Source organism: Herpailurus yagouaroundi, unplaced genomic scaffold (assembly GCF_014898765.1).
Source record: "Herpailurus yagouaroundi ecotype Mexico unplaced genomic scaffold, PumYag 140, whole genome shotgun sequence".
NCBI classification, from domain to species: Eukaryota; Metazoa; Chordata; class Mammalia; order Carnivora; family Felidae; genus Herpailurus; species Herpailurus yagouaroundi.
The window spans coordinates 41,752,308-41,767,345 of NW_024412395.1; the positions used below are offsets into that span (position 1 = coordinate 41,752,308).

Here is a 15,038-nt window from a genome sequence, read left to right on the forward strand (position 1 = left end):
TGACATTAGAGGCTGACATCAAGGGCCTAGGTTCCTGCTGTGGTGTTGCTCTGCACTGCCAGGATGTGAGCTTCTTCTATGTGATCCCAGATCGCTCTCTACAAACGCCAGCCAGCAAGCAGAGAAGAAAGGAAAGGAGAGGGCATGACCTGAGAGGAACCGCCACCATTCTTTGGACTGCTCTCTCTTATGACCAAGATTCTGGTGGGTACTGTGGCAGGTTAGGTGAGATTCTCCTTCCAGAACACTGCCCTGGCTGGCCTTGTTCCTGACACAGGTAGGTAGCATCAGTGTCTCTTTTATTTAGTTCTTTGGTAGATTTTTGACTCTCTTCACACATAGGGATTCTACTTACATAGAACATAGTTTATTGCATCAGTGTTCTGGAAACTTTATAAGCTTCTCTGAAGTTTTCATCTTCTCATGTGTTAAATAGAATTCTATAAAAATGGCATGATACTATATAGTTTATTACTAGAACAGGTGCTTAGAAAATAGTGTTTTCCAATGACATTTTCAGTTCTTTTCTCAACCTTCCTGCAGCACTTCTGGGCAATCACCTTCTTGAATCTCTTTCTTGGCGTGCATAGCAAAGATATCATTTATAGGCCTCCTACTTCCTCATCTTACATTCTATGTGTTGATGATTCCCCTAAATCCACTTTTGGCCCTTTATACTTTTTTAATATACATTTTTCCTTCAACTCCAGTCTCTTAACTTCAACTTACTATAGAATATTTCTTACTACTAGCTTGAATTCAAAATATCTAAACTAAAATGTAGTATTTTCTCCATAAGTCAGTATCCTTTCTGTTTCTATAAATGCCTAGTCATATAGCAGGGTGGACCCAGACACGGGGGATTAAATTTCAGTTCTATAATCATGTATACTTACTCAAATTTCTCAGAACTCATAAGGTGAATATGGTAATAGTACCTACCTCACAAGGTCATGTAAGCATTAAATGAAATAATAAGTGTGACATGCCTAGCATTGTGCCTGGCTCATGAGTCCACAAGTATTAGCTGCTGCCACCATCATCACTATCACCACTGTCAATCATCTAGTCCAATGCTTGGACTGTCATTAGTGGAATCAATAAGTGAATGAATTTTGCAAAGGAAGATACCTAACTGGTCTTTTATTGCCTTCTGATCCTATCTGCTGCATCTTGAAATCTGACTTGATATGAATCTTCTTTGCCCTCCTTGGTTTCTTGTCAAAAATCCTTAATAATGCTATTGCTTACCATCAATCTAATTTCCCAACTTTTTTTCTTTTCTTTTTTTTTTTTTTGTTTATTTATTTTGAGAGAGAGAGAGATAGAGAGAGGGTGAGTGGAGTACAGGGAGTACTGTACAGGGAGAGGGCAGAGAGAGAGGGAGAGAGAGAATCCCAAGCAGGCTCCACACTGTCAATGAAGAGCCCATTGTGGGGCTTGATCTCACAAACTGTGAGATCATGACCTGAGCCAAAATCAAGAGTCAGAGGCTCAACCGACTGAGCCACCCAGGCGCCACCCCCCTCAACTTTGTTTTCAACCACGGCACCAAAGAAACCTTCTTGATCTGTATTCTGTTCTCACTGCCTTAGCCTCTCCCTTCAACTCTCTTGTGATTTTATGCCACCTCCTCATGTCATCCCCCATTGGAAAGGCTTACCCTATCCTACCTGTGCAACAGCACAGTTCAAGTCCCACCTCCTTCTGGAAATAGGCCATAGGAATCACTTCTTCTGAGTTTCATTAGTGCTCCTCAGCTCATTCACTTGGAGCCTATTACTGTACAGTAATAAAAGCCATCTTTCCTGAATATGAATTTTATCTTCTCAAATGAAGTGTAAGTTAGGTAGCTTGGTTCTTACCTTCCACTGCACCCAATATCATGCTCCACACACAAAAGGCACTCTGTGGATCTGTTGCCTGACTGAACACAATGCCAAATTTATTTTTTAAATATGCAGATTTTCCAGCATTGTACCGACCTTAACAGCAGCACAGTCTCTGATATCATAATCCTGCTGAAACTCATTTTCCATGATGATAGTAGACACCTTAAAGAACAAGAGAGGCTTGAGAACTTAAGACTGATGTATATATATTTGCAATTTACATGTAATTTAGGAAGCTTTAATAACTCAAACACATTCACATGCCATGGAAGGAAAACTTTTCATCTCTCTCTTTTTTTTAATATCAGGATGTTAAATCATCAGATGACTTAGAAAATATCGTACTGTCGTCAGTTTCCCAACGAAGGAAGCTATAGTTACAGAAGTGGAGGTTAGCGGTGTATTAAGTTTGCATGTGGGATCACAGAGAGTCAGGAGTTTACAAAAGACCTTTTTTTTTTTGGCATCTGTTGAAATGCTAGTTATTCAGTTAACTAATTTCAGACATGCACCCATTTAAAAATGAAAGTCAAGGGATTTTACATTTGGAAAGAATATACAATGAATTGACACAATGGTAATGTGGAGTCAATATTCAATACATTTGAGAATAATTTGCTCCTATAAATGTTACCTAAAACTTCTCTTTAAGATAATATAAACATTTGAAATAGTATTTAAGGTCTTTTTAAGGTTTCCCCAAACAAATTATTTCCCCCAATAAAGACATATTCTCTTTTGGGGCGCCTGGGTGGCGCAGTCGGTTAAGCGTCCGACTTCAGCCAGGTCACGATCTCGCGGTCTGTGAGTTCGAGCCCCGCGTCGGGCTCTGGGCTGATGGCTCAGAGCCTGGAGCCTGTTTCCGATTCTGTGTCTCCCTCTCTCTCTGCCCCTCCCCCGTTCATGCTCTGTCTCTCTCTGTCCCAAAAATAAAAATAAAAAAAAAAAAACGTTGAAAAAAAAAAGACATATTCTTTTTTACATAACTCTAGTAAAACTCTTTTACATAACTTATGTAACTCTAATAAAAATAGAAGCTTCTCATTGTGAATAAAGAACATAAAAAGCAGCACAAAGAAAAAGAAAAAACTTTACTATCCAAAGATGACCGCTATATCTATATATCCATATTTTTTGGACTATAGAGAAACTAAATTATTTTTTAATTTTAATTCCAATTTTTTTCAGTTTATTTATTTTGAGAGAGAGAGAAAAAAGTATGAGTGGGGGAAGGGCAGAGTGAGCGGTGGGGAGAGAGAATCCCAAGCAGACTCTGAGCTGTTAGTGCGGAGCCTTCAAGCAGGGCTGGCTCTCAAGAACCATGAGATCATGGCCTGATCCTAAATCAAGAGCCAGGGTGCTTAACTGACTGAGCCACCCAGGTGGCTTTATATGGTTATTTTTTAAAATAAAAATGAGATTAGTAACTTTTCCCCTTGCTTCTTATATGTGAACGGATTTCCATTTCAATAAAGATACTTCTTCATAACTTTAACACTTGTATGGTCTATGGGTGTATTATTTATCAATTCACTTGATATTGAAACAAATAATCCCTTTATATTAACCCAAACGAGAAAGTTTAAACTTACTGGTGTATGATCACTCCACTCCCAGGATCCTTGTAAATCTGGGCTCCTTTTATTCAAACCTATCCACAGCCAACGCTGGTCACTATGTAAAAAGAAAGTATTAAAAAACAATGTGAGCACAGATTTGGCAAAAATATTTAGTATTCACATGTCTAAAATGCTTAAGACATAGGGGCACCTGGGTGGCTCAGTCGGTTGAGCATCCGACTTCGGCTCAGGTCATGATCTCGCGGTCTGTGAGTTCAATCCCCGCATCAGGCTCTGTGCTGACAGCTCAGAGCCTGGAGCCTGCTTTGGATTCTATGTCGCCCTCTCTCTCTGCCCCTCCCCCGCTCATGCTGCCTCTGTGTCAAAAATAAATACACATTAAAAAATTAAAAATAAAAAAAATAAGTAAAATGCTTAAGACATAGAAGTTTGTCTTGTCACTAACTGAAAAGCACCATTTTAAGCTCTATAAAGACATCTTTTGAAATGAAACCGAACCCTAAATATTGGAAAAGTACCATACATCTTAAAACTAAATTTTAAGTTATGTTCTTCATATGAAAGGTAAAAACTTTCCATTTTGAACTTCAGAGGACAAAAAAATGCATGATAATCTAAAACTTTTACTGGAGAGCTTCAATATTAGATAGTGTTTTCAGATACAGTCAAAGATAGCAATAGCATTTGCTTAAAGTGTTTATAACACATTTAGATATCTTTTTTTTTAATGTAGTACAAATCATTTGGCTAAATTTAAATTAAAAAAACTTTTTATTCCCACTGCCCATTAAGTTTAGAGTAAACAAGTATAAATATCTTTTTTTTTCAAAGATTAAAAAAATGTTTCTTTGAGAGAGGAGAGAGACAGAGACAGAGAGAGAGAAAGAGAGAGCATGAAGAGCATGAGCAGGGGAAGGGCAGAGAAATAGGGAGACACAGAATCTGAAGCAGGCTCCAGGCTCTAAGCTGTCAGCATTGAGCCTGACATAGGACTCACACTCACGAGTTATGATATCATGACCTGAGCCGAAGTTGGATGCTTAACTGACTGAGCCACCCAGGTGCCCCTTTTTTTCAAAGATTTTATTTTTAAGTAATCTCAACACCCAATGTGGGGCTCAAAGTTACAACTCTGAGATCAAGAGTTGCATGCTCTACCAACTGAGCTAGCCAGGTGCCCCCTGCTTTTTTTAAAGATCAAGTATAAGTATCTTCTAAGTGCCAAACTTCATGGGTTATACCCATGAATATACCAGAGCAATATAATTAAAGTCATTTAAATGGTTATATTTAACACTCATTATTATTATACTTCTATGTACAAGGCATTGAGCTAGGTGCCATGGTGACACAGAGAAGTACAAGACCTAGTATCTATCCTCATAGGGCATAGAAACTAGTCAGGAGGATGATATATACATGAACAAAGAAAATAATGGCCATTTAGAAAGATACCAAGTGACGTAAAATTTGTATAAATTTTAAGCATTACGAAAGTTCAGAAAAAGAGGGTCACTGTGGACTGCAGCAAGTCACAATACATTTTGTGAGGTCAGTAGAACAAAAGATAGTCTTCAAAGGATGGCTAACATTTCTTTTGGGTCATAATCTGAGTGTTTAGCACATACGAATATTACAACTGACTGAGAAGAGAAAGGAAAGACATTCCAAGGAAGGATATATACAATAATACATAGAAGCAGGGACATACATTGTAAATATCCTTTTCCTCAATTAAACTTATTCTCTGGCTAGGAAGATATTGGCAATATACATAGAAGTGACAGAACCATAAGAACATTTTCTTCACCTCTCACCCCACTTGAAAATATTATCTAAAGTATGTTACACTTTTTAGGCCTTAATAAATAGACTATTATCTAAACATATAATTTTTTTTGGTGATGTTGGTTACTTTCCTTATAATTTAACCTTCTAACTGCATGTAGTATATATGATCAGTACATATGAGTGTATGTTATATGTGCATAATAATACATATAAATGTTAGATACATATAAATATAACACATATTAGAGAACAGATAGGATCCAAATCTAAAATTAATTCTTACTCTCAAGCTCAATAGAATGTATGGAATATATGGAATGTATAGCTAAAAAGTATAAATCTGCAATTCAAAGAATTTGCTAGTGAATCAAGTCTAGAGCACACTATTTTATTTATTTTTATTTTTTAATATGAAATTTATTGTCAAATTGGTTTCCATACAACACCTAGTGTAGAGCAAACTATTTTACAAGTAATTTCTCACTTTTTAATAAACTAATTGCTTTTCTTTACCTCTTTCCTCTATTCAATATTCCTTCATACTTTTAATTTTTTTAAATTTAAATCCAGGATAGTTAACATACAGTGTAATAATGATACGAGGAATAGAATTTAGTGATTCATCACTTACATATAACACCCAGTGCTCATCCCAACAAGTGCCCTCCTTAATGCCCATCACCCATTTAGCCCATACTCCCCCCCAACACCCCTCCAGCAATCCTCAGTTTGTTCTCTACATTTAAGAGTCTCTTGTGTTTTGTTTCCCTTTATATTGGTTTTGTTTCCCTTCCCTTATGTTCATCTGTTTTGTATCTTAAATTCCACATATGAGTGAAATCATGATACGTGTCATTGTTTGACTTATTTCGCTTAGCGTAATATATTCTAGTTCCATCTACATTGTTGCAAATGGCAAGATTTCATTCTTTTTGATTGTACAGTAGTATTCCATTGTATATATAGACCACATCTTCTTTATTCATCAGTTGATGGACATTCCGGCTCTTTCCATACTTTGGCTATTATTAATAGTGCTGCTATAAACATTGGGGTGCATGTGCCCCTTCTAATCAGCATTTTTGTATCCTTTGGATAAATACCTAGTAGTGTAATTGCTGGGTCATAGGGTAGCTCTATTTTTAATTTTTTGATGAACCTCCATACTGTTTTCCAGACTGGCTGCACCAGTTTGAATTCCCACCAGCAGTGCAAAAGAGATCCTCTTTCTCCACGTCCTCACCAACATCTATTGTTGCCTGGGTTGTTAATTTTAGCCATTCTGACAGGTGTGAGGTGGTATTTCATTGTGGTTTTGATTTGTATTCCCCTGATGATGAGTGATGTTGAGCATCTTTTCATGTGTCTGTTAGCCATCTGGATATTTTCTTTGGAAAATTGTGTATTTATGTCTTTTGCCCATTCTTCACTGGATTGTTTTTTGGGTGTTGAGTTTGATACGTTCTTCATAGATTTTGGATACTAGCCCTTTATCTGATATGTCATTTGCAAACACCTTCTCCCATTCCATTGTTTGCCTTTTAGTTTTGCTGATTGTTTCCTTCACTATGATGAGGTCCCAATAGTTTACCTTGATGAGGTCCCAATAGGTCATTTTTGCTTTTATTTCCTTTGCCTCCGGAGACATGTCAAGTTAGAAGTTGCTGTGGCCGAGGTCAAAGAGGTTGTTTCCTGTTTTCTCCTCTAGGATTTTGATGACTTCCTGTCTTACATTTAGGTCTTTCATCCATTTTGAGTTTATTTTTGTGTATGGTGTAAGAAAGTGGTTCAGGTTCATTCTTCTGCATGTTGCTGTCCAGTTTTCCCAACACCATTTGCTTAAAAGACTGTCTTTATTCCATTGGATATTCTTTCCTGCTTTGTCTAAGATTAGTTGGTCATACGTTTGTGGGTCCATTTCTGGGTTCTCTATTCTGTTCCATTGATCCATGTGTCTGTTTTTGTGCCAGTACTATATTCTCTTGATGATTACAGCTTTGTAATATAGTTTCAAGTCTGGAATTGTGATGCCTCCAGCTTTCCTTTTCTTTTTCAGAATTGCTTTGGCTATTCAGGGTCTTTTCTTTTTTTTTTTTTTTAACATTTATTTATTTTTTGAGAGAGAGAGAGACAGAGCATGAACGGGGGAGGGTCAGAGAGAGAGGGAGACACAGAATCTGAAACAGGCTCCAGGCTCTGAGCGGTCAGCACAGAGCCTGATGCGGGGCTCGAACTCACGGACCGCGAGATCATGACCTGAGCCGAAGTCGGCTGCTTAACCGACTGAGCCACCCAGGCGCCCCTTCAGGGTCTTTTCTGGTTCCATACAAATTTTGGGATTGTTTGTTCTAGCTCTGTGAAGAATACTGGTGCTATTTTGACAGGGATTGCATTGAATATGTAGATTACTTTGGGTAGTATTGACATTTTAACAATATTTGTTCTTCCAATCCAGGAGCATGCAATATTTTTCCTTTTTTTGTGTGTCCTCTTCAATTTCTTTCATATGGTTTCTATAGTTTTCAGTGCATAGATTTTTCGCCTCTTTGGTTAGGCTTATTTCTAGGCATTTTATGGTGTTTGGTGCCATTGTTAATGGGATCAATTCCTTGATTTCTCTTTCTGCTGTTTCATTATTGATGTATAGAAATGCAACCAATTTCTGTGCATTGATTTTATATCCTGTGACTATGCTGAATTCATGGATCAGTTCTAGCAGTTTTTAGTAGAATCTTTTGGGTTTTCCACATAGAGTATCATGTTATCTGCGAAGAGTGGAAGTTTGACTTCCTCCTTGCTGATTTGGATGCCTTTGTTTCTTTGTGTTATCTGATTGCTGAGGCTAGGACTTTCAACACTATGTTGAATAACAGTGGTGAGAGTGAACATCCTTGTGTTGTTCCTGACCTTAGCAGGGAAGCTCTTAGTTTTTCCCCATTGAGGATGTTATTAGTAGTGGGTCTTTCATATATTCAAGATCATATTTCTTTTATGATCTTGCAGTATGATCCTTCTATCCCTACTTTCTTGAGGGTTTTTATCAAGAAAGGATGCTGTAGTTTGTCAGATGCTTTCTCTGCATCTATTGAGAAGATCATGTGGTTCTTATCCTTTCTTTTATTAATGTGATGTATCACATTGATTGATTTGTGGATATTGAACCAGCCCTGCATCCCAGGAATAAATCCCACTTGATTGTGGTGAATAATTCTTTTAATGTATTGTTGGATCCAGTTGGCTAGTATCTTGTTGAGGATTTCTGCATCCATGTTCATCAGGGAAATTGGTCTGTAGTTCTCCTTTTTAGTACAGTCTTTGGTTTTAGAATTAAGGTAATGCTGGCCTCACAGAATGAGTTTGGAAGTTTTCCTTCAATCTCTATTTTTTTGAACAGCCTCAAAAGAATAGGTGTTAACTCCTCTTTAAATGTTTGGTAGAAATCCCCTGGAAAGCCATCTGGCCCTGGACTCTCGTCTGATGGGAGTCCCTCATATTTTAATATAAAGAAATACTTTTCGTCTTTTCAGCCTTAAGCTTTTAAACTTATTGCAGTGGAATATGAGGACAATCCCCTTAGTCTTTATTGTTATACTGTTTTCTTTCATACAGACATTTGTAGACTTAAGATAATCCAGTGGAGACAATTAAGTCCTATTTGAATTTAGCAGCTATAAGAAGAATTTGTAGTTGTGTCTTCAACTATTCAGAGCTTTCTAACAGGCTTCCAAATTTATCATACATCCCAAAAGTATAATTTCTTTTTTTTAAGTTTATTTCTTTATTTTGGGAGAGAGAGAGAGAGAGAGAGAGAGAGAGAGAGACAGCAAGGGAGGGGCAGAGAGAGGGAGAGAGAAAATCTCAAGCAGGCTCTGTGCTCACAGAGCCCGACAGTGGGTGGGGGTGGGGGTATCAATCCCATGAACTGTGAGATCATAACCTGAACTCCTGAGCTGAAATCAAGAGTCGGGTGCTTAACCGACTGAGCCACCCCTACCAAATGTTGAATTTCTAAAACACAGAGACTAGATAATTGCCATATACAATATAAAGTCAGACAGGTAACATAAAGAGAAGGTCAAGTTTGCTTCCTTGTTATTTACTTGAAGACGTGACTTTATTTCTTTCAAATTTTTGCACATAATATATTTGAGGCTAGGGAATTTGTGCAAAATTTTGTGTTTCCCTCAAGTAAGCCTTAGATATTCTTCTTTTCACAATCAACAGTACAACCAGGAAGATGGTCAAAGATCACTTGGCACCTGCATTTACTCTATAGTCAGCTCCCATAGAAATCCTCTTTAGACATCTTATCTCTAACCTTTCCACCCAGTCCTCTCTCAGCCCCAACTTTTCCCACTTAGAAACCTTTCCTTTCAAGCTCCTTTTTGCTTCCTCAGTAGCATCTCAGAAAACAGTTTCCTAGAAAACACAATTTGCCCCATTGTCCAAAAATTTTAATATTCACTACTTTCTGAGACTGAATTTCATTTCAACCCAGACATTTATAGTTTTCAGCTACCACTTCAAGAGATTCATTAGTATGTTATAAATATAGAAAATAGTAGCTACTTGTTTTTTTTTTTCCATGCGTGGTAAGAGGTGGAACATATTTCCTCAATTGTAACTTATTCCTGGTTTGACCTGGTTTATCCATAGGCAGATAAGGAGAACAAATTGGAAATCACATTAATTATTGCACACCTCAATGCGGATTTCAAAAACTTGAGGGAGGGGCATCTGGGTGGCTCAGTCAGTTGAGCAGTTGAGCATCCGACTTTGGCTCAGGTCATGATCTTACAGTTTGTGAGTTTGAGCCCTACTTCAGGCTCTGTACTGACAGCTCGGAGCCTGGAGCCTGGTTTGGTCTGTGTCTCCCTCTCTCTTATGCCCCTCCCCTGCTCATACTCTGTCCCTCTCTCAAAAATAAACACACATTTAAAAAAATTAAAAAAAGAAAATTTGAGGGAAAAAAATGGATCATAACTGGAGAATTAAATCAAATGGAAAATTTCTCTCTTTATAAATTTCTTCTACTACAAGCACTAAGTATATGGTTTTAGGGTATTAGGTTAAGAAGACATTGCACAAAAGGTTAATATGTGTATCTGTGTTAAAATTCTTACTCAATCAAATTTCCTGCTGCATCTGGTTTCTAAGGAAAACAGTATCTCAGCTATAAACCACAATAAATACTATTTGATGAGGGCGCTTAGTCTGCAAAGCCTTAGATTTATATCTAAATCCATTCATGCCACATCACAGGAGGTAGCACACACAGCAGCAACAGCATTGCAAACAAGGCTTTCCCCTTTAATCCTAAAACTATTTTTGCTCTACAATGGCTTTCCCTGGTGGGCTGCCATTAAGAGTTACAAAGATCTTAGAGCCTTAATGACTTGGTGCACCATGAATCCTTTTCACTGAAATACAAATAGAGATGTGGAACTTAGATTGTGAGAAGTATAGCAGTAATCTGACTTAACTCCTTGGCATGCAACACACAATATGAGCAATGGACATCTGAGAAAGGTCAATTTCTGCAATAAAAAGGTAAGGCGTTCGAGGAGTAAGCTTTAGAATCATTTTCTGATATAAATGGGTTTGCCTCCTTCCTTCCCTTCAACCCATGGTTACAGAATTGGATTTAGAATATGTTACCTTTTTAAGTATAACATGGGCAAATGATCTCTTTATTAATGGAGCACGTATTAAGCAGACAACACAGTCTGCCCTAATATGGCATGTATTAGCTGCTGGCTTAAGAATACAAATAAAATACGGTCCCTATGAACAAAAGGATTATGGTGATTTGTGGGGTTTCTTTGTGCTCTTCTGTTTTCTAAATTAAATATACATTACTTCTTTGGTCAGAAAAAAATTACACATTGATTCTTGTACATCCTTTGGAAAATAAGCTATATGCATGGGAATGAGAGAAAGTAGAAAGGATTCACATTAAATGCTATGTTCAGCATTCAATGCTAACTATGTTTACAGAGCTAGGATTTGAGATGATTTTTATTTTTTTCAGTGTTATTTTTTATATTCCCCAAATCTTACATAATGAACATGTATTAATTTTAATTGAAAGGAAACTCAGCAACTGTGATCAGAAACAAAAAAATTCCTTAATTACCTCTGGCATTTTAGTTTTGCTTTTTAGTATAATCTATTCCGTATTTAAAAGCTCTTATGTCACATGTTATTCCATTTTCCATCAACTGATTCCCATAAGTATCTATAACCTTATTGCTTATTACTTATCCATGGCTCCCTATTCCAATTAAAGGTTTCTAACCTCTTACTTGGTGTTATTCAAAACCCAGTTTGTTTATGTCAATATTTTGCTTTAAAAATACTTTAGCTTAGACAGTATGATATTGTATATGTCAAGCTTGAGATATAGGGGTCAGTAAGTTGCCCTGATCAAAATTCTCACTTCAGGGAGGATCATCAGGGTATTAGAGTATGTTCTAGAGGTGGCCACCGCAATGATGTGTGGTATCTGAAGCTACACCTGAGGTTTTGGTTATTAGCAGAGTGAATATCAGAAATGAGTGTATATCTGATCAGAAATTAGAAGCTTGTTCACCAGCATGATGTTAGAAATGGTCTCTCATTGGTGGAATTTAAATTATGTAAGATATTGGGAATAGCTAAAATATTTAGGGACACTCTCACCCTTCATAAAAGGTTATTACTTTCTGCTGAGGCTGCTAGCCAGTACCATAACAAATGATCTGGGGCTTGAGGTACCTGGGTGTCTCAGTCAGTTGAGCCTCCGATTTTTGATTTCAGCTCAGGTCATGATCTCATGGTTCATGAGATTCAGCCTCCTGCGGGGCTATGTGCTGACAGTGTTTAGCCTGCTTGGGATTCTCTCTCTCCCTCTCTCTCTACCCCTCCCCCACTCACATTATCTCTCTCTCAAAATAAATAAATGAACTTTTTTTTTAAAAAAAGAAATGGACCTGGGGCTTGATCTCTAAATGGTCCCATGTCCAGTCATTGGGTCAAGTGATTGGAACTGCCTGATGCCAGCTATTAATGGGAATAGAATTCTGTCTCTGGAATACTGTCAAATCTACCTCAAATGAACTTTCCTTGTAAGATGGTGGGTGGAACACCAAGGACAGACTGGATGGGATGTTGGAAGGTTACAAAACAGATTCTATGAAATGTTTTGTGCCTGCTTCAATGAATGTTTATTTACTAAATGTTTATATATGTGGAAAGATTTGGTCTGAGTTTTGTATTCATTAAAATCTACTCACAAGGTTGTGGGAAGTAGCTAAGAAGCACTAACCCCAAAAGGAAACTAAGAGTTTGTATATCCCAATTAGCTCAGGTTAGTGTGCAATGAAATCTTGTATATTAATTCCTAATGCTGGAAAATGAAGTCCAGAATGCCTGAACTTCTACAACAGATGCTTAATAAGTGAGTATTTATGGAACACATGTACTGTATTTTACATCAGGTTTCCAGCTCATAGTAGTGAAAATTCCCTTTCTGATGAGAAAAACACAATAGTGTGTGTTTTTGTTGTTGTTTGATTTTTAAAAAGTTTTTTTTTAAACATTTATTTATTTTTGAGATAGAGAGAGAGAAACAGAGTGCTAGAGGGGGAAGGGCATAGAGAGAGGGAGACACAGAATCTGAAGCAGGATCCAGGCTCTGAGCTGTCAGCACAGAGCCCCCTGCAGGGCTTGATCCCACAAACCGTGAGATCATGGCCTGAGCTGAAGTTGGACACTTAACCCACTGAGCCACCCAGGTGCCCCTCTCTTTTTTTAACATTTATTTATTTATTTTGAGAGAGAGTGAGAGAATCCCAAGCAAGTTCTGCATTGTCAGAGCAGAGCCCAATGTGGGGCTCAAACCCCCCAACCGTGAGATCATGACGTGAGCTGAAACCATGAGTGAGATGCTCAACCCACTGAGCCACCCAGGTGCCCCAGTATTTACTTTTTCAAGTCTAGTCATGAGGTTGGTCTGTAATTCCTTGTGCTGTTGTTGATAGTCTTTGATATCAGAATTAGACTAGTTTGTTAAATAAACCTGATGCCTGCATCAGTTTCTATGTAATGGAATATAAGCTCTTGCTTGTACTCCTGAAATACAAGGCAATGATCTCTGCTTTAAAATGTAAAGAAATTCGGTGATGGGCATTGAAGAGGGCATCTTTTGGGATGATGCCCACTGGATGTTGTATGGAAACTAATTTGACAATAAATTTCATATAATAAAAAAATAAAAAAATAAAATGTAAAGAAATTCGTATATATAACCATATGTTATACTTCCTATCTTTCTTAGAAGAAATTCTTTGTCAGCTTTTTCCATTTCTTTCATGGCTATTGAATTATTGGGTTTCTACTTATCAAATCAATTGTATACTAATTTGTATTTCCCTGGAGACTATTTATTTATTTTTTTTTAATTTTTTTTTTTCTCAACGTTTATTTTTATTTTTGGGATAGAGAGACAGAGCATGAACGGGGGAGGGGCAGAGAGAGAGGGAGACACAGAATGGGAAACAGGCTCCAGGCTCTGAGCCATCAGCCCAGAGCCTGACGCGGGGCTCGAACCCACGGACCGCGAGATCGTGACCTGGCTGAAGTCGGACGCCCAACCGACTGTGCCACCCAGGCGCCCCTGGAGACTATTTATTTTAACAATTTCATTTGTAACAGCATAGAATTATGCATAGTCTTACCAATTAAAAATCTCTCCATGAAGTAAGTTTTATAATCCCTTACTAAAGCTTCATTTTAAATCTCTCTCTCCCTTTTTATGTATTTATTTACTTATTTGGTTCTTATGGTTTCCTTGTATTTATGTTGAAATTTATTTTTACTTTTAGGTGAATGCTTATTTTCTTTATTTTAATTTAATAATTAAAGCTCTTTTTTAAAATTTAATTTTAGAGAGAGTGAGTGCAAGCAGGGGAAAAGGGAGAAGGAGAGAATCTCAAGCAGGCTCCGTGCTCAGAGCAAAGCCCAATGCAGAGTTTGACACGGGAGCTTGACACAGGGCTCAATCTCACATCCTGAATCAAGAGTCAGATGCCCAACTGGCTGAGCCACCCAGGCACCCCAATTATTAAAGCTCTTAAAGCTATTAATGTACCTACAACTATAGCTTTGGCTCTATCCCATGAATTTCAGAATGAGTGTTGTCATTGTCATTTATACAGTTTTTATTTTTTTGCCACAAAAGGGTTTGACTTCACTTCTTATTTACCTATATAATTTCATCACTTAGTAATTTTAGGTTTGCTTTTTAGCCTATTATATCAATTATTGTAAGTGATACAGTCAACGAGCTCTAAGAGAAAGTATATATGGAATTTGTAATGTAGGAACAAAGAGGATATTATTAAATCAATCTTAATTATACTATTCACATGTTCTACATTATTTCCTTTTTGTCTGTCTCACTTGTTAATGAATGAGACAAATGTTAAAGTCTCCCATTACTGTTATCTGTTGGACAATTTCACTAATATAATTAATATTTTTGCTTTATATATTTTGATGCTATTATTTTTAAATGTGTAATGGTTTTTGACTGCTACAACTTCATTGTAGAATGTACCTTTATTCAAGATGAAAATTAGATCTCATTTCCCCATTCAATGCTTTTTTACTTCAAGTGTATTTTATCTAATATTAATACTGTGACTTTAGGGGGCACCTGGGTGGCTCAGTCGGTTGAGTGTCCGACTTCGGCCCAGGTCATGATCTCACAGTTCGTGGGTTCTAGTCCCACATC

General features: G+C 37.3%; 1 protein-coding gene across 2 annotated transcripts in view; it reads right to left on the reverse strand.

Moving 5' to 3' along the window:
* The window catches only part of LY75 (lymphocyte antigen 75), a 136,436-nt gene that overhangs the window by 81,165 nt on the left and 40,233 nt on the right, over positions 1 to 15,038 (reverse strand). For both annotated transcript variants that reach the window (XM_040476390.1, XM_040476389.1), the window contains exons 14-15: positions 3,485 to 3,566; positions 1,986 to 2,054 (exon numbers count right to left, since the gene is read on the reverse strand). In XM_040476390.1, coding sequence (XP_040332324.1) covers positions 1,986 to 2,054; positions 3,485 to 3,566 — 151 coding nt within the window. The remainder of the gene's footprint in view (positions 1 to 1,985; positions 2,055 to 3,484; positions 3,567 to 15,038) is intronic.